The sequence below is a fragment of the Condylura cristata genome, unplaced genomic scaffold (assembly GCF_000260355.1).
Source record: "Condylura cristata isolate star-nosed mole 26May11 unplaced genomic scaffold, ConCri1.0 scaffold00014, whole genome shotgun sequence".
NCBI lineage: Eukaryota > Metazoa > Chordata > Mammalia > Eulipotyphla > Talpidae > Condylura > Condylura cristata.
This window is the reverse complement of record NW_004567115.1, coordinates 41,066,629-41,086,874: the sequence shown is the minus strand read 5'-3', so window position 1 is coordinate 41,086,874 and position 20,246 is coordinate 41,066,629. Positions and strand designations below refer to the sequence as shown.

The 20,246-nt window shown below is 38.4% G+C and overlaps 1 protein-coding gene across 1 annotated transcript in view; it reads left to right on the top strand.

Annotated features, from left to right (window-relative positions):
* Positions 1 to 20,246, top strand: part of LOC101634080 (probable ATP-dependent RNA helicase DDX60) — a 71,271-nt gene that overhangs the window by 29,421 nt on the left and 21,604 nt on the right. Inside the window, exons 18-28 of the mRNA XM_012724998.1 lie at positions 1,165 to 1,260; positions 3,679 to 3,794; positions 5,538 to 5,680; positions 5,779 to 5,888; positions 10,434 to 10,538; positions 12,031 to 12,159; positions 12,452 to 12,576; positions 14,697 to 14,855; positions 15,680 to 15,824; positions 17,049 to 17,201; positions 19,371 to 19,475. Of these exons, the coding sequence (XP_012580452.1) occupies positions 1,165 to 1,260; positions 3,679 to 3,794; positions 5,538 to 5,680; positions 5,779 to 5,888; positions 10,434 to 10,538; positions 12,031 to 12,159; positions 12,452 to 12,576; positions 14,697 to 14,855; positions 15,680 to 15,824; positions 17,049 to 17,201; positions 19,371 to 19,475 (1,386 nt within the window). The remainder of the gene's footprint in view (positions 1 to 1,164; positions 1,261 to 3,678; positions 3,795 to 5,537; positions 5,681 to 5,778; positions 5,889 to 10,433; positions 10,539 to 12,030; positions 12,160 to 12,451; positions 12,577 to 14,696; positions 14,856 to 15,679; positions 15,825 to 17,048; positions 17,202 to 19,370; positions 19,476 to 20,246) is intronic.

Here is a 20,246-nt window from a genome sequence, read left to right as displayed (position 1 = left end):
GGAATCGAAATCATGAAGAAGTGAAGTGGTTTCAGCTTCTTAGTGCTGTGCTTTAACCCGCTGCGCCACCAGGGAGGGCCTAAAATAATTTTTATTACAATAAGATTGCATTATAATCCTATACAAATTTTAAGTGTGCATCATTACACATATAACATCTAATTATAGTAAGTTAATCAGTCCAATTTTGAGCCAGGTTGGCAAAGCTTTCATCAAGCCTGGTTTGAAGTTTAGCTTTTTCCTCTGCTCAATCCAGCTTTTCCCTATTTCCATGGTTGCTGATCCTTAACAAACATTTTTTTAAAATAATATAATAGTTTATTTTTACATCATTTTGGCCTTTTCCCATTTCAGTTGTAATCCCCGTGGGCTTCCTATCACCACAGTCCAGTGCACTTCCCCCACCTCCCCATTTTTGATCCCATTCCCCACTCCACCTCTGTAAAATATCTCTGGTATATAGCTGTTCATTATTGTTATTTTCCCCCCTGTCCTTTCTACTCTTGCTATGAGTGAAATCATCCAGTATTTTTCTTTTTCTTTCTGGCTTATTTCACAACAAACATTTTTTAACCTAAATTGTGTCATCGGGCCAGATTTTGAAAAACCAAGCCCATGACTATGGCTTGTCTATTTCTATTACTTTGAATATTTCATAAGAATTTAAAGTTCAGCAGTCCTTTGCCCACCTGTGACTATGCAGATGCTTCTTCCCACCCAGTCTCTCCCTCTGCAGGGCAGCAGCCTCTTGCCTGCCCGTGACCTGTACCATGCTGGACTGACCTCGCTGCACTGACTCTCTCAGTGGAGGCCAGTTCTACACAGGCTGCCTGCCTGCAACCATGCAGGTCTCTCTGCAAACCTGTCCCTCCGGGACAGCTCTCCCTGACTGCTTGCACCTTTGCAAGTGTCCAGTGCTCCTTTCCTTTTCCCTGTTAAACCTGCTCTGAATTTAAAGTTCAACTTGATATTTGATTACTTTTGCCTAATAAACTTACAGTTTCATAGGGTACAAAGGAGTATGCCTCAATTTTAATGAAACATTCTTAGAAGCAATATTATATCCTAACTATCAGCAGTCACTTTCAGGTATCCTACCTTTAGCTTTTATATTTTTATTGCTAAGTCTATACATAGTTAGTTCATGCATACTGTTACTTTTAGGTCCTTGTTACAGTTCCTGCCTGCTTGGAAATTCTGCTGCTGTCTCCTCATCGGCAAGCCTGGGTGAAAAGGATCAGATATGTTATATTTGATGAGGTAGGTTTGGTATTGTGTCCCTGAACGATAATGAGGTTCTTCATTGCTTCAGGAGTGCTGTCCCTTTGTATGGAGGTCAGGTGGGTGAAGCACTTTCTTCTGAGTGGTTTCCCTCAGTGAGTCACACTCAGTTTTGAGCTCTGTTTTCCTGTTGTGAATCAGTAGGGTTTCTTAAAGGATGCTGCAGAGTTCTGTATGGAAGAGGAAGCTGCTGTGGTGGTGGTGGCTGCTGTTCCAAAGAAATATATCCCATGGTGTATGTTTCCCTGGACAAAGATTTCAAAACCCAGTCTTTGATTTCTAAAGCAAAGCTTTTGGACTCTTAACAATGATGCCATTTATGTGTGTTATTTTTTCTGTCATGGTCCCAAGAAGAAGCAAGTGACACATGCAAAATGGAACAATTCAAGAAGAGTGAATCCCAAAATTGTGTAAGGGGAAGCTATAAAGATCAGTGATCTTGAATTGAGTAGTTTACACTATTATCTAAGTGGATAAGGCAAAAGAGGTTTTACTGAGCCTTCAAGGGAGGTTCCTATTGAGTTGGCCAGATTCTGAGGAACAGTTGTCATATACAGTAACCTTTCAGGAAAGGAACCAGTGGAATAAAGATTTCCTACTCCCTCCTTCTGATTTCTGGAAACAGTTCATTGGTGCTCTAAAAATGCACATTTTCCCTGGGCAGGCAGGGAGGGTAGAAAACATGCATGAATACTTATAGGGGTAAATGGAAAATATTTAGGAAAAATTTATAGCAATATTATTAGGTACATTTATTTAACAGATTTGCAACATTATAAAAGGATATAGTCTTTTGTGCTAAGAAAATTTTAATGTAAAGGGGGGAAAAGATGACAATCCTATATTTAACTGTTAACAGAACAGGCAGATTAACTGGAATACACTGCGGAGGGGAGCAGTGGATGAGACAGTAGAGGTCTGCTACACCACGTGGGTCAGCTCCCTGGCTGGGGATTGAACTTGTGCTGCAGTGTCTATAGATAGCTTTGTAATGCTGAAACTTCACCCCTTGTACCACCAGTGAGGCCCCACATTTCCCTAATTTTCTATAAGGGTAAAATGGAAAGATTTTGAAGCCTGATATCTATTTTAGTAGGTCAGGGGAAATTACTATCTCGTGTAGAGGACAATTTTTGGTAGAGTAGTATATTATATGACTAGACCAAAGTCAAATGGACCATGGGCATTTTAAAAACAATCTTGTTTTGATAGTAAATTCTTCACAGTTGATTTCCAGGTGTCATAATTTAATGTGTTTAACAAGAGAGCAGTTTTGAGAATCTCCCCTGAATCTAATTCTGTTTGCTTTATTTTATCAAAAGACCTTCATTCACTTCTTTATCAAGTGTTTAAGAAGTGCATCCTCAGCGACAGGGATCGGCAGTGCTGAGGCTAGTCAAAAGTCAGCAGAATAATTTAAAAAAATGGAATTAAATAATTCAGTACATAGATGACTATGCCAGCCCCCATGGGACCGAGTATAACAAAGAGCAGGCGGAGGCAGTGGGAAGCCAGCTCAGAAATGGGGGATTGAAACGTCTTTTCAGTAGAATGACACTAAGCTGAATTCTACAGACTGAAAGGGGGTTAAGAGTATTTTTTTTTTAAAGATTTATTATTTGTGCATACAGAATTGGGGTACAGGCCAGAGACTAAGGGGTGGCGAAAGACTTTACCATAGACAGAGTGGGGAGCAGAACAGGCAGACCGAGGAAGTACACTGCTGAGGGGAGCAGCGGGCGGGTCAGGAGAGGTCTTCCACGCCATGTGGTCACCTGCGGGGCAGGCGGGAATCGTACTCATACGGAAGTGGTTTCAGCTTCTTAGTGCAGTGCTTTAACCCGCTGCGCCACCAGGGAGGGCCGGTTAAGAGTATTTAAGCATAGGAAACAATACATGTGAAAACTCTGGCTTGAAAAAGTTACAGTCAAGGAATAAAGAAAACACAGGCCCATCTGGAGCAAACTGGGAGCAAGACAGAAGCGTGTGGTTTGAGGTGAAGCTGGAGAGGCCAGCAGGGATCAGGTTGTGCCAGGCACAATATATATCATCACAGACTTTATATTTTATTGTTCAAACGGGGGAAGAGTATGCAAAAATTTAATTAGGGACATGGTCTGATCTAATTTGTTTTTGATACATATTTTGACGGTGATGTGAAGACTGAAAGGGCATGCAGGGAACCTAGTATAATCAAGAAAAAGAGGCATTATTGGTGGATTAGTTATAGGGATTCTATGTGTCTAGCTTTTCTGTTGCCTGACTTTCCTAATATTTATATAAATGCGGTCTGGTCCATTAAAGGAAATGATATGTACGATGAGTCAGATGTCTGTGTTTTACTTTTATTCGTTACTTTTAAATTGACTTTTCAATGGAGATTTTTTACTTTACTAGGTCCACTGCCTTGGTGGAGAAATTGGAGCTGAAATCTGGGAGCATCTCCTTGTCATGATCCGATGTCCCTTTTTGGCTCTTTCCGCCACCATCAGCAACCCTGAACATCTCACTCAGTAGGCATTGAGATTCCATTCCATCTTAGGGTATCTGAATCTCATACTTGAAATATGGGTTCTGAAAAGTGTCTTAGCTTTTTGGTGAACTTGTTAACTTGTGTCTGGATATTCAAGGAATAGTTTCTCTAGCCCCTCCTGGATGGCTGAGCAAGGCTATATTGTATAAAGCAAAGTCAAGGACTCCCCCAGCCTGATCAGTTTGGCATTTGCCTCCTATCGCTCAAGAAAAGGCCCATTAGAAGTGGTAGATTCGTGTTCCTTTTTCTTTGTTCTTTACCAAGAAATAAAACATAAAATGGTCTACGGACATACTCTGCCTTGGAAGTTGAGAAGTTAAATTATTCCACTTTGTGGAAGTTTAGAAGGATAGCAAAATCCTATTAGTTGAAAATCCTTTTATCACTTTTGTCATTGGGCTAAATTTCTTTCTTTCTTTTTCTTTTAAGGTTTATTTATGCATGCAGAACTGGGTACAGGCCAGAGGTGTGGGGGGTGACAGACTTCACTAGAGACAGAATGGGGACCAGAGCAGGCAGATTGATGAAGTACACTGCTGAGGGGAGCAGCGGGCGGGTCAGGAGAGGTCTGCCACACTATGTGGATCTCCTCGGGGCAGGCGGGAATGGAACTCATGCGGAAGTGGCTTTAGCTTCTCAGTGCTGCGTTTTAACCCGCTGCGCCATCAGGGAGGGCCCTTAAGTACAATTTTTAAAGCATATGCAGTTTTCTTTATGTAAAATAATTAGTGTCATAGGAATTTGTTGAGGACCAGCCTCAACATGAAGCAGGGCAGGGTCTTTGAAGGTGGAAACACCTTCAGGGAACAGAGAATTTTGGGGAGCAGGAGGAGTAGGAGTGAGGAAACAGGGGAGTCAGTATAGGGCACAAGTGTCTCCTGCCATAGTCTCAATAGGACTTTATACATAACAAGCAAGTGGTGGCATAATATTAGCATATGAATTTAGCAGAAGATAACAATGTCTTTTTCCTAAGAACAGTTTGGGGTCATTTTGACCTTCAGCTAAGACTATAACCTTTATTATTAAAAGAAAAGTACAGTTGTTAAACAAGGTGTCCTCATTTCAGCATTACTCTTTGCTACTGAACTATCAATCTATTCATGTTAAAACAGGTACATACATTCATAAAATTTAAGACTGACATTCCTATATTTACCACAGTGAAAGATTAGCTAAAATGAAGCCCTTTTTGCTCTAGTTACTATTTAATGAAATCATTCTCATTAAGACATCCTATAGGTGAAAGGGATGAAGTAAAGCAGAGAGCAGTGTGGAAAAGTTTACTTGTGAATCCATCACTAAAAGAGATATAGTAGAGTTCCTCATTTTAACAATGAACAAGAGAAAGCTTAAGAAAAGTTCCTCATTTAAAGACTGAACAAAAAGGATTTAAGTAAGATAGTAGAGTGATTTGGGTTATCTGTTCTTGGCGGAAAAAGAGCCCTGGTCATTTTTTACATGTTCTTAGTACTGTCTTGTTTTACAATATTGATTTGACTACAACAGCCAATTGTGAAGTCACTTTTGACTTCATCCTATGTATTAGAATGAAAAGGTTGTTACAATTATCGGAGTGGCCAGAAGAGAATGAAGGGACCCAGCAGGAGCCAGCTTTGGGACTCTAATTGTTTAGGATCTTGTCAGACAGTAGGCGTCAGCTGGCCTGTGCCAGGAATTCGTTACATGTTCTGCCTAAATAACATACACATGAATTTTTTAGATGGCTCCAATCAGTGAAATGGTACTGGAAAGAAGCAGATAACAGGTTGCAGAAAAATACCACTTCTAAACGAATTGCCCGCTCGGGTACCAGTTCCGACAAAGACAATGTGCAAATAAAGCAGTCGTACAAAGTTAGACTTGGTATGTTTGATATATTTGCAGAATTTTCATCTGTTACTTTAAAATGACTTCAAGAATTTCCTGACCGTTGATTTGGAAATCCTTGTCTTCCTTGTTAGTGCTTTACGGTGAGAGATACAATGATTTAGAGAAGTACATATGTTCAGTGGAACGCAATGGCATTGACTTTAAGCATTACCACCCATGTGCTGCATTAACAACAGATCATGTAAGTAATATGTAAGCTATATTTTTCTGAGTAATAGAAATTATTTGTGTATATCATAATGATAAATCATCCTCATAGTTACCAGGGTAACAGGTTAGATAACTTTATAACAGCTAACGCACCTTCGTTTTAAAAGTGACAAGAATATCTCCTTATTCTTCATTTGTTCCTCAGTGATTAAAAAAATCTAACCCGAATTTTTTGGGTTTATTTCTTTCTTTGTTTGTTTACTATATTTTGGACATTATCTTTGCCCATATTTTTCTTCTCAGCACTCTTGTCTCTGTCTACTTGTCTAAAAGAAATTGAGCACTTAACTTTGCATTCTAAGAACTTGACATATTTTCCTCTCTTTCAGTCATTAAACAATTATTTTAAGCAATTATAACACTAATACTCCTGTGCTACAAGTAAGTAAAGTGAGGCATAGAGGATTTAACTGACCCCTGTAGCATCCTTAAGTGTCAGGGCCAGGATGCAATCTCGACTGTGTGGCTCCCAGACCCTGTTCCTCCTCACAGTATGCTAAATGACCTCTTGAACAAAAACTTCAGTGAGATTCACTTTATAATCTTGGACTATGGTGCAATGATTTCTAAAAGCCACTGAGGGAATATGAATGATAGAATTTTTCTGATATGATTTTGTTCTGAAAGTTTCTCTTGTGTGGCAGCAGCCTCCCACCCAAAATCCAAATAAAGCTTAAATATGGAGACAAAATTCCTGTGATCTGCCTCGTACTGAAGCAGGATGTTTCCCAAGTCTGCTTAGATTTTGCTACTTTCCTAGGCCTTCTGTTTTGGGGAGCCTGTTGCTTGGATTCTGCTGCTTGCTGGGGCAGAAAGTTCCTGCAGTGTGCTGCTTGTCCACAGTAGTAGGTCTGGCTACCTTGGCCCTGTCCCAAACAATAAAGATGCTTATGCTGTGATGGATGGGATGGCAAGTTTCCTCATACAACCTGTATAAAACCTCACCAGTCCTGTAACTCAGGCTCAGCCTTTCGGGACTAATTCCGCTGAGCCTGTCGGTGTGACAAGTAAATCTCTCTCTCTCCACCTCTCTGAGTGCTATCTGATTTCTCTGGGAAATTGCTGTAACAAAACCTCAAATTTTGACTGTAGGTAATATGCCTCTAGTAAATAATAAAAGATTGTTATGACTCCCTTTTTATCTCTTAATTTTTATCCATCAGTATCTAGGTTTGTTTTTTTTTTTAAACAGTATTTAAAAAGATGTTTTGTGAAAGAACACCAGTATTTAAAAAGTTATTTGGTTCCAGGCAGGTATCTTTAAGTAGCGATGAGTGGAATAGTGTGGAGTTGTCGGCCAGTTATCGTTTTGGTCCAAACGCCTTTCCTCTCCTCTCAGTGCTATTAATGGAGTAGCTGGAAAGCAGAGGAGCTGCCACAGTGTGCTCTGACCCTATGTGACTCCTGCAAAGGTCGTGCTGTGGTGTGAGTCTTCTGAAAACTTCTAGATTTTCACAGCAGGAATGCAGGATGAGCCAGGTGATTTATACATATATAATAATATATGCATATATATTTGGACAGCCATCTGTGGCATCATTCTATTTAGTATGTCTCCTGTAGTGGCAGTTGTACAAGCAAGAAGACCTCTCCAAACTGAGGAAATAATTCCTGATCTTGAATAGTTTACTTCAGATCAATAGGAAAGACCTGAGTAACAAAAAAATACTTAGTAAGTGATGGCGGCATAAAGAGAAGAACCATTCACCTTGATAGTTTCTTCTCTACTGCTATTAGAGAGATGGTTTCAAAAGGGAAGGATGGATTGGGACCAGAGTGCTGACCTTAATTCAACTGAGGTGAGGAGGGACTGCCTTGCATCTGTGTGAGAGTACATTCTGGCAAAAAGCAGAGTTTGGCATTGGCCAGCAATGATGATGCCACACAAGAGCAGCTGTGATCTCCTGGAGAGCAGTCAGCTCCAGAGAAAGCTTGAAAGAACTGGAGCCTGACTGTCTGCTGGGCAGGAGCTGAGGCTTACCCTCACCTATGGCCTAGGACATGTGACTTGCAAAAATAACATGGCGGCTTGTACTACTATGCAAATAATGGTAGAACTCTTACGGCCTTTTACTTCTTTTCCTTTCTACCTAGACTGGCTCAGAATTCTCGGGTTCATGAATACCAAGTAGTGAGAACAGTTAAAATGTATACCCAGCTTTTGCCACAGAATAGTTAAAGTGATTTTAAAAATTAAGACCTGTAAATTGATCACTAGTCAGTCATATTAACAGCTGACACCTCAATCGTGTACCAGGATTTTTGTAAGATTGGTTAAATACACTACCTGACTTAATTATTTCAACTTATGCATGGCATACACAGAATTGCTTATTTTACAAATGAGGAAATACAGGCTTTAAAAATAGTATTTTTTTTTTATTGAGGTACTGTTGGTAGATAGCACCCTGTATGATATGATTTACACCTGTTCAGATAAGTCTGCCATAGCACACCCTACCACCCATGGTCCTTCACATGGTCCTCCACCCTATTTCATTGCAAATTCTCTTTGTTGACACCTCCCCAACCCTGCCTATCTGGTGGCCTCTGTGACACAGCCAGATTTCTATGGTTTGTTTTTGTTTCCATGTTTTTTTTCTTTATTTTCTACACGAGTGAAATCATTCATTACTTGTCTTTCTCCTTCTGACTTATTTCACTTAGCTCAATCCTCTTTCATTACATCCATGTTGTTGCAAATGGCAAGGTTTCATCTTTTTCTTTCTTCTTTCGTACTAGTATTCCTTTGTATATCTATAGCACATCTTGATCCCATTCATTTGGCACGTAGGTTGTTCTCATACCTTGGCCATTGTAAACTGAGCTACAATGAATGTAGGAGTATGTACACCTTCAAATTCATGGTTTTTTTTTTTCATCCTTGGAGTAGATACCTGAGAGTGAACTGCTGGATCATATAGTAGATTCATTTTTAATAGTTTGAGAAAACTCCATACTACTTTCCCTAGGGGGTTGGCCAGTCTATGGTCTCACCAACATTGTATTAGTGTTCTTTTTTCCCCGACAACTTCAATAAAACTTGCTTTTTTTGGTCTTTATGATGTGGACCAGTCTCATAGGTGTAAGGTGGTATTTTATTATGGTTTTGATGAATTTGGAGGTTTTTTTTTTTTAAAGATTTATCTACCCATGCATACAGAACTGCAATACAGGCCAGAGGTGCGGGGCTTGAGAGGATTCACCAGAGACAGAGTGGGGAGCAGAATAGGCAGATCTACTGAAATACACCGCTGAGGGGAGCAGCGGACAGCTCAGGAGAGGTCTGCTGTGCCATATGGGTCACCTCCCTGGCTGAGAATAGAACTCATGCTACAGTGGCTGCTGTAGCTTCATAGTGCTGTGCTTAAAGTTGTTGTGCCTCCAGCGAGGGCCCTGGAGTGGTTTTTTAGCCCAGAATTTCCAAACCTTATTGGGGATATCTGTGTACTGTAGTCCTTCTTAGAAATTTATGATTTCTAATGAAAAGCTTAGAAGAAGCCTAAATGAACACCTATGAAAACATCCTGTTGCTTTCATTTAATTAAAAAAAAAAATCCTTTTAACATCTCAGGGACTATGGTTCTCAGGCAGCTGTTTCCTAGTAATAGTGATTGAAGCCAGTAGAAAATACCAGGTAAACTTTTTCGACAAGTTTTTTTTTTTTAATTAATATTTAAAATATTTGTGGAGTGCCCTCCCTGGTGGCACAGTGGGTTAAAGCACAGCACTAAGAAGCTTAAGCTGATTCTGCATGAGTTTGATCCCTGCCTGCCCCAGAGGAGATCCACATGGCGAGTCAGACCTCTCCTGACCCGCCCGCTGCTCCCCTCAACAGTGTACTTCGTCGATCTGCCTGTTCTGCTCCCCGCTCTGTCTCTGGTGAATCCTCTCACCCTCTGCATCTCTGGCCTGTACCCCAGTTCTGTATGAATAAATAAATAAACCTTAAAAAAAAATTTGTGGAAAAAAATGAATGGCTTGCATATTCAGAGATTTTAAGGAAGCACCACTGTTAAAGCAATGATCTGGGGAAGAATTTCCTTGGTTTCTTAGTGGGGACATGAGAACGTTAGTCTGGAAGTTGATCCAGTGTTTATATTGGAACTTAAGCAAGTAAGAGTTTGCCCCTTTACCAATGCTAGGACATGAGTAGTTACAGCCAAGATTAAATCAAGTTCAGTTTCCTGCTGCATGATAGAGATATTGTGTTTTTTTATCTAAACTGTGCTCACAAATCTAGGTTCACAGTTAAATTTATTTGAATGATGAAGGCAATACATAAAAAATTAATTCAAAAACAAGCTCTTTGAAAATAATGCAAAAACTGGTGGGATTTCTTTTTCTATTTTACTAAATCAGAGATATTCTTGGCTAGTATTTTGTTTGTATTTAGCACTTATCAGCATTTGAGCATTTTGCTTTAGGGTTGCTTTCAATGATAGTGACTATGATGTGAAGGGTAGACTATAAGAAAATAAGAATATTAAACGTTTCAAGTTTGTTTTTAATTTAGATTGAAAGGTATGGATTCCCTTCTGATCTTACTCTTTCACCTCGAGAAAGCATCCAGCTTTATGACAGTATGTTTCAGTCCTGGAAAAGTTGGCCCAGAGCCCAGGTAAATAATAATCATATAACTTATTTGACTTATGCTATGATAGTTGATGGTTAAGATTGTTATTCTGAAAGATAAATTCTTACCCTTTGTAATCACTTGTATATCTGATATTTTAAAATTATTGGTGGAGTTTTTCAAAATAAACTCTTATTTGGATGAAGTGCCACTGAATTCCTGAAAATGTTAGTGAGAAGACTGGGGGGCTCTCCGGAATCTCTAAACCATGCATGTTTCAAAATAGGTTCTGCCATCCACTGCATAAAGATAAAGCATACTCTTTTTTTTTAATTTTGATAAAGCATATTGTTAGTGCATAAGACTGTTAATAGAAGAGAACTTGAATAGAATTCATCTGCCTAGAGAGAGAAGAGAAGAAAGGATAATCATTTTCCATTGGAACACCCAAAGTCACTTATTACCTCATGGGTAAATGCCCAGGTAAACAGGGCTGAAACCCAAAAACTTAGCAAGAGTCTAAGGCACCTTCTGGTGGGGAATCCTAGTCAGGTACAGAAGAGGCCAGGAAGGAAAGGAACAAAATCAAAGCACAAATCAGGGTAACAGATGCCATTGTCAGCCACTCCATGGGTCTCTCACCCTCTGCCAAGTGTCTATGTACTTTGATTCTGTGTCCCCCGAGTCCCTAGTGTAAGTTCAAATCTGAGAGGCAGATGCACCCTCCCTGACATGTCCCCTGTTCTGTGTGCCTCCCACCTCTTATCACCTAAGTCCCGTCTCCCCAGTCTTGGGCAGCTTCCTTGCCACTCAGTGTCAACCTTCCTTAGATGGGACAGGGATCATGGCACCTCCTCTTTCTTTCATTTTTAAAAAAGATTTATTTACTCATGCACATAAGAACTGGGTTACAGGCCAGAGGTGCTGGACGTGAGAGAATCCACCAGAGACAGTAAGGAGCAGAATAGACAGATGTACTGAAACACCCTGCATAGGGGAGCAGCTGTCGGGTCAGAAGTCTGCTGCACTGTGTGAGTCACCTCCCTGGTGGGTATCAAATGACTGCAGTGGCTTCAGATAGCTTCATAGTGCTTCACTTTAACCCTTTGCACTACCAAGGAGAACCCAGCACCTCCGCTTTCTATGGATATCACACTGTTTCAAAAACATTTCCTCTTTCAGCTCTGGGTTACTAGAGGTAAGTCTGATTACTTTAGTATTATAGGAAACTTCAGTAGAAAACTTTGTTTCCTCTTATCTCTTGGACTACTATTTCTCCATTTTCTTTCATTTCCCTTTTAATCTGTGTCTTAACTGCTGTCTGTTTTCATCTTCTATCTGACATTACTCTGCATTCTTCCCTTTGAAGCATTCACCCATCCTACCCAGTTTAGGTACGAGGCACTATGGAGGCTAAAAGTAGTTCAACATCCCTTCTCTCACGAAGTATATGTTGCTGTTAATGAAATACTAAATTGAGAAAAATCTTTGGATTTTTTGCAAGATTTTATTTAATTGTGTACTATTTATTTTCAAGGAATTGTGTCCAGAGAATTATATTCATTTTAAAAATAAGATAGTCATTAAAAAGTTGGATGCTAGAAAATATGAAGAGTCCTTAAAAGCAGAATTAACAAATTGGATTAAAAATGGCAATGCAGCAAAGGTAATATATTGCTTTATAAATAATTACATATCTAAATTGCATGTGCCTATGTATAGATGTGTGTGTAGTTTTGTTCTTTAGTGCATTGATTTGATTGATTTATATGTATTCCTGTAATGTTTCCTTGCTGAGTTTTATAATATATTTTTATCATTATTATTTTTATTATGTATGTGTTTTAAAGAAACACAAACACATCAATTAAACAAATACGAAAATATTTTAACGAGAAAACTTCTTCTCACTAGTATGTAGAATTTAAACCCAAACAAATTTTTATTCTTTGTTATAGGCTAAAATGGTCTTGAGGAAACTTACACCTGCTAGAATTACAGGTTCAGGAAACATGTTAGATATGTTTCCACTTCTTGTTGAAAAGCTAAGGGAAATGGAGAAGTTGCCTGCACTATTTTTTTTGTAAGTCCTTTAATGGTTTTATGTTTGTAACTTGATTAAGATCTTTAGAGTAATAAACTTCACTATTTTAACATAGTATTAATTGCTGTTTTGTTGTGTATATTTTATCAGAATATGTATTTTTTTTTAAAGATGTATTTATTTGTGCATACAGAACTGGAGTACAAGCCGGGGAGAGGCTTCACCAGAGACAGAGTGGGGAGCAGAACAGGCAGATCAATGAAGTACACTGCTGAGGGGAACAGCGGGTGGGTCAGGCGAGGTCTGCCAAGCCATGTGGGTCACCTCCAGGGTGGGGATCGAACTCGTGCTGAAGTGGCTTTAGCTTCTTAGTGCTGTGCTTTAACCCACTGCGCCACCAGGTAGGGCCCAGAATGTGTATTTTAAGATTATATCTTTCTAGTTCAGTTCTTGAAAAATTGTTTTGATTACAAATTTCCTTCTTTATTTAATCATCTTTATAATGTTTGGTTTTTCTCTCTTAATGATTACATTTTCTTTACATCTTGTTTATTTTCAGTAGATAACTAGCTTTTTAGAAAAACAAATGAATGTTCATGCATACAAATTATCATAAATAAAATTAAGTATTCTTACAATGTGTTAGAATATTTATTGGCGGGGATATTTTATTCATATTTATGTGAGGTATAACTAAATATATTGTTGATATCTTGCTTAACTATACATGTTATAGCATAAAATAATTTAAAATTGAATAGAATAGGTTGCTTTCAATAAAATGATACCATGTATTAATTTATTAATTAAATGAATGACAATATGCTGGATTAACCTTGGAAACCTAATTCATGATCAAAACAGCTTATTTATTTGATATAATTTCAAGTTTTGTATAAATAAGGTCACAGAATTTTACTCATGTGGAAAAGTTAGTGAGAGACACATAAATAGAACTGCATTAATGAATCATAATTGGTGATATATATTTAGGGTAATGATAATTGAATCCATGGTTGTGTTTGAATTTTTAAAAAAGATTTATTTATTTATTTATGTGTTTATTTATTTATTTATGCATACAGAGCTGGGGGTACAGGCCAGAGGTGCAGGGGGTGAGGATTCAGCAGAGACAGAGTAGGGAGCAGAGCAGGTAGGTTGACTGAAATACACTGCTGAGGGGAGCAGCGGGTGAGACAGAAGAGGTCTGTTGTGCCATGTGGGTCATTTCCCTGGCCAGGGGTCGAACTCATGCTGCAGTGGCTGCAGTGCTATGCCTTGACTCATTGCACCACCAGGAAGGGCCCTGTGTTTGAAAATTTTAAGGACTGTAATAAAATTGTTCAGTTTACTTTTATTGGGACTAGGAAAACAAATTTCTATATTACCAAGAAATACCACAGTTCACTCATTTTGTTTTCAAGCCAACACAATTCTGTACCCCTGGGATTTTTCTGAAAGTCTAACTGCGTAACAGAAGTCCAGAACTATCTGTGCCCATAATCCACACACATGCACTTAAAGCATTTAGAATCTAAAATGTGACATAATAATAACTGAGGGTCTTTGAATCTGTAGGCGGTAGCTCTAAAGATCAATGGCATTAAAAACAAGAGCAACAGTAATAAAGATGAATAAAAGAATAAGTTTTGGGGCCCTCCATGGTTGCGCAGTGGGTTGAAGCATGGCACTGGGAAACTAAGTCCACTTAAGCGTGAGTTCGATCCCTAGCCCTGGAGGTGACCCACATGGCACGGCAGATCTCTCCTGACCCGCCCACTGCTCCCTCAGCAGTGTACTTCATTGATCTGTCTGTTCTGCTCCCTACTCTGTGGTGAGTCTTCTCACCCCTCTGCAGCTCTGGCCTGTACCCCAGTTCTGTATGCATAAAAAAATAATCTTAAAAAATTCAAAGATAAATAAAAGAACAATTTTTGCCTAAAAAAATAGTCCTTATCTTTCAGAGTGGGAGGAGGGTGGATTCTTTGTTCCACACACAGAGAAAAGCTGCTACTCCCTGCCCTTTGCTCCCTTTTTCCCTTCAGGAAAAATTTAAAATCCAAACAAGTGTATGTCAGGATAATAGTAGTAAGTGGAAACTAGGACTGGTTTTTATTTATGGTGTTTTTAAGTCAAATACCCTTTTCACTTGTTTTCAGATTCAAGTTAGGAGCTGTAGAAAAATGTGCTCTAAGTGCAAGCCAGTTCCTGAAGCTAAAGCAAAAGCATAAAAGGCCTCCCAAAGCAGATAAAGAAGCACATGTCATGAATAACAAACTTCGAAAAGTAAAAAAATCCATTGAGAAACAAAAGGTGATGTAAGTATTCAATGAAACAAATTAGTGACTAAAAGGTTAAACTATTTCACACATCCCAATTGGAAACATGCAATGAATGCGCTAGAAAGCTAGTTTAGTTACTACTTGGATTTATTTACAGATGCAGTAAATTTGGTGGCAGGATGTAGTAAAGATAAGTGGCTATAATATTTATATATTCTTTGTTGTATTGATGAATCTCATTTAGGATTTGCGAGAGGCAAAGCTACAGCCTCGGAATATAGGAGAGCATGTACCTAACTTAATCATCCCTCCAAATGCGCCCATCTTTGACACAAAACCTTGACTTTCAGAAAACCCTCAGAAGGCATAGATAAAGCCCTCATATCTTGGATCATCATATGAGGTGTACTGATATACCCTCACGGTCACATATGTAAATACAGAAGAAAATAAGCCTGAGAATGAACTGAAATGCCAATTTTATGCCTGGTAGAATTTTGCTTACTTGATAGTTCTTCCTAGTTCCCAGTGTTGAATTCTGCCAACTCAAGAATGTTAGCAGAATACTTATCTTTCTCTATGATCCTCTCCATCTTTAGTGACTGCCTGGTTTAGAGGTTCATGGAGTCATCCTTGGATGTCTACAGGCATTCTGTTTTTGGAATTCTGAAGCCTAAGATTCACCACTCTCCAATTTAGCTAATAAGAGGTCTTGTTAGCATAGCAATTGATTAACTATCCTACATCAATTTTCTTCCTTGCTTACCAGACAAAGACTAAAATCTTCATCTTTAGTCTACATCTGGCTGTGTTGGTGAAATATGAACATTAATTATTTAAAATTTTACTTCCACGCACAGGGAAGAAAAAAAACAGAAGCCTAAAAGCACAGATCAAAACCTAGTAAATGAAGCTCAACACAGCAGTCTACTCAAGAGTCTAGATAAGAACCTGGAAATCCCTCAGGACTGCACATATGCTGATCAAAAGGCCATAGATGCTGCGGTGAGAACTTTAGTGTGAAAGGGTCCTCCGGGAGTCGATTCCACTCAACAGTCATAACTTCTCAGTTACAGACAGTGTCGAGTGTATTGACGTCACACAACCTCTACCACGACAGACAACTCTGTTTATGACCTGCTAGCCACACATGACTAGAGAGTTCAGCAGAGAAAGTTGGAAAAGGATAGGAGTAGGATTTATAGATTATTTCATGTCTTAACAATTAATCCCAAGAGTGTTATTATATCTTTCTGACTGTTTTCCACAGTCTGAATTCCAAACTTCAATCTCACCTGCCTTATTTGAATATTTGCTGACAATATGTGTTATTATTTTTTTAAAGGTCTATTTATTTGTGTATCCAAGAACGGGGGTATGGGGGGTGGGGTTTGAGAGGATTCACCAGAGACAGAGTGGGGAACATAAGGCAGATTGACTGAAATACAGTCATGTGTGTGCATATTGTACACATGAATATGTGTAGATAATTATATGTACACATGTATAGGTGAACAAGCACATAAACACATATAGACGGTATATATGTGTATAGAATACATTCGATTATATCATCTTTGTTATTACATTTTGTAAGATTCATGATCTAGTTTTAAAAATCCTGTATTTATATCATCATTTTAATGGTCCTTAATATTCCATGGTGTAGGTAACTTACTCAACTGAAGTGTCTTTTGCTTTTGCAAACTTTTACTCTTTTTTTCTTCTTTCTCTCATAGACAGCATTTATCTTTGTACATAACTGTACACAGTGCACTTACTCCAGAAAGTATAAATTGGTGATCAATTAGTGATCAATTCACAGTGCAAAGTAAACATCTCTGAACACCCAGGGTAGGGGCCCAGTTCCTGGTCTTTCCCTGGGGGAGATTATAATACTCCAAGTCGGAACAGAGAGCCGTGCCTCAAGCCTCCGCTGGGGTTTTATCTACTGCTGGGTCAGTACCTTTCGTCCCACAAGCAGAGTGAGCGCAGTATGGGGTGAAGCAGGTTGAGAAAGTCTTCAAACACTAGAAAATAAAACCTTTAGTTGCTGTGGCTGTTATAGAATATTCTTTATAGTTCGGAAGAGTGAATATCAAGTAGTTGCCTAGGTAAAGCAAATTATTATATACTCTGTTGTCATTTTCATTTTAGCATTTTGATTCTGGTTTGATTAAAATTAGATAAGAAATTTATCAAAATCTCTAAATCTTTTGCTACTTTTAGTCTTTGCAGAAGGTGTTTGACCGAGTCAAGTTTTCAAGAAAAGGGGATGTACTCAAGGAGTTGGCAAGCAGGGGCATTGGCTATCATCACAGCGCCATGGATAACAAAGAAAAACAATTAGTGGAGATTCTCTTTAGGAAAGGATTTATTAGGGTAGGTAAACTTTTTCATTCTATTGGAACTGTGTTTGTGTGAAACTGAAGGCCCATGTAAAGGGGAAAATGCAATCATTTTTTCTCATCTTATTGTGTCTACTTTGTTATTACTAATTTTTTACAACCCAAGTTCAGTAACTGAATACCCCCTGAATACCCCCCTTTTCATTTACTTGAGGGGAGGGGTCTGAAGTTTATCATGCAGTTTGCCTTTTTTATTTTATGAGATTAACATATTCGCTGTATACATGTTTTTCTAAATACATTTGGAATGAAATACACCTGTGAAAACCTTGGAACATCTCCTTACTTTTTCATTTATTATAGTATCAAGGGTTTTTCTTTTAGCTGCTCATATAATTTTGGCAACAAACATTCTTTCATAGACTGGAGGACATTTATGATAGCATTTTTGCCTGGTCTTTTCCTAACTTAATAGCTGAAATAATAATAAGCATGTGTTGCTTGCTTGGGGCCACTGCATACCTGGTCATTCCTGAATGTTCTCCCTCTAATCACTGACAGTGGATGAGAGGAATGTTAACCTAATATAGCTTATGTTTTGTTAGAAATGTCCTGTGAGGGTAAGGGATAAACTCACAAAGAGTATTTGCATCTTTTAATAAAGTGAATGTTGTAGAAAACATTTTAATAAATGATTCTATTATTTGGAAAAGTTCTATCATCTGAAAAAAAACAAAATAACAATAACTTGGCTTTTATCTTAACTAATATCATTTATTTTATTTTATTTTATTTTTAAAGATTTGTTTATTCATACAGAACTGGGGTACAGGCCAGAGACGCAGAGGGTGAGAGGATTCACCAGGGACAGAGTGGAGAGCAGAACAGGCAGATTGACAAAGTACACTGTTGAGGGGAGCAGCGGGCGGCTCAGGAGAGGTCTGCCACACCATGTGGATCTCCTCCGGGGCAGGCAGGAATCGAACTCATGCGGAAATGGCTTAAGCTTCTTAGTGCAGTGCTTTAACCCGCTGAGCCACCAGGGAGGGCCTCTGCCCATTTTTTAATGGGGCAGTTCACTTTTTTTTTGTTGAATTTAATCAGCTCTGTGTATATCACCCCCATGTACATCTTTGTGATCAATCCTTTATCACTAGTATTGAAGATTCATATTTATTTTGATCAGCACATACTAGAACAAAAGTAGTGTATATTGAGTAGTAATAGTGTTTTCTCCATTATTATTAGCTTAATAAACAAATAACTGTAAAAGATATTATGGTAACAGTGGTAGTTTTGTAGTAGAAAAAATTTTTTTTAAAAAGGTATTTCTTCTAGTTATAGTGTAAACTTAATGTTCTTTTTTTCTGTTTTGTTGCATTTTGATAGATATAGAAATATTAGTTCCAGAAAACTTAAGAGAATTTTATTCCATACACTGAAACATTAATATCAACCATGGAATATATAGCTATATAAAGAGAGCAATTAGAAATTTCCAGTGTCACATGGACAAAAATGAACAAAAGTAGATTCTGAAGAAACTTTAAATTTTGTCTACTCTTTCTAGTTGGTTTTCATGGTTATCTATTTTATTCCACTTAGGTGTTTTCTCTGCATTGATGGAATCTCCAAACATAAATAATGGTAGATTATGAAGTAGGGATTCCCAGGGTTTGTAAAGTAGTGTTGTTCTGTGCTGGGGACATTGCCTATTAGTCATTTACTAAGTCGTATCTCCTGAGCACCTTTCATGTACCTGTACTCGGCTCAGGATGGGGATGCAATGGGGGAATGGGGTTATGAGTCTGGTGTAGGACAAGCAAACCAACAATAATACTTGAGGAAGTCATAGTGCTATGGAAAGAAATAATGTAGGATCAGGAAAAATAAAGACCACAAAGGGCAGTTGTTTTAGATGTGACAGTCCAGACATTTCTATTTGATATTTGAATAGAGAATTGAGCAAACAGAGTAACTGAATATTCGGGAACAGAGTACTCTGGGCAAAGGGAAGAGTGCGTGTGACTTTCCTGCTCCAGTAGCCACCCGCACCCCGAGTGTCTGATAAACAGTGAGAGCAATGTGGTTGTTTTCTCTGGCTTTCCCAATGTTGCCTAATTGAGAGTCAAAGAATTTCAGTAACTATGTGACTGTCTATTGAAATGATATTCATGATGTAATTGTTTTATTCTCTTTCTAGGTGGTGACATCTACTGGGACTCTTGCTCTAGGAATCAACATGCCTTGTAAATCTGTGGTTTTTGCTCAAAATTCAGTCTATTTGGATGCTTTAAATTACAGACAGGTATGGCTATGTGCACAGACTTGTTCTTGCATTACTGAAATATGCCATGAAATTGTTGAAACTGTGTCTTTAGTTTGCAGACATGTTACACTTTGATGTCTAACACACCTTACATGATTTGTAGCTGTGATATAGTGGAAGGCACATGAGCTTGGGATGCTGTGACCTTCACTACTCAGATGTGTGACCTTGTGTGAGTCACCGAAACTTCCTGATCCTTCTTTTCTATCTCCAGAATTGGGATAATAATTACTAACCTGCAACATGTGCAATAATTTTTTCTCAAATTTTATTGACTTTTCAGTTGTTTATATCATTTTGGGGGTATAATTTCATCCTCCTGTGTGAACACGCTTCACTCACCCTCCAGCAAAGTTCTAGGCTAGTGCTGTATCTCTATCTTAATAAGATCTTGCAACGCAACAGGATAAACTGTGGGATGTATACTCATGGAATACTTTAGTATATACTCCTTTCTCCTCTCGCCAAGCCATCCCCTCTGTTACTACTTTGTGTTTTTTCAGAGTGTAAGACTTATTTTTGCTATGCTCAGTTTGTTTTGTCTTGTTTATTCTGTAGTCTGCAAATGTGTGAAACTACCTGGTGGTAAGTGTCTTGTACGTTCTGACTTATTTTACTTAGCATAACTTCCTCAAGATCCATCTAGCTTGTCTCAAATAACATTAATTCATCTTTTAAAAAAGCTGAGTAGTATTCCATTGAGTATAAATTCTGCAAATTCTTGTTCCCAATTATCTCGCGAGAATTAAA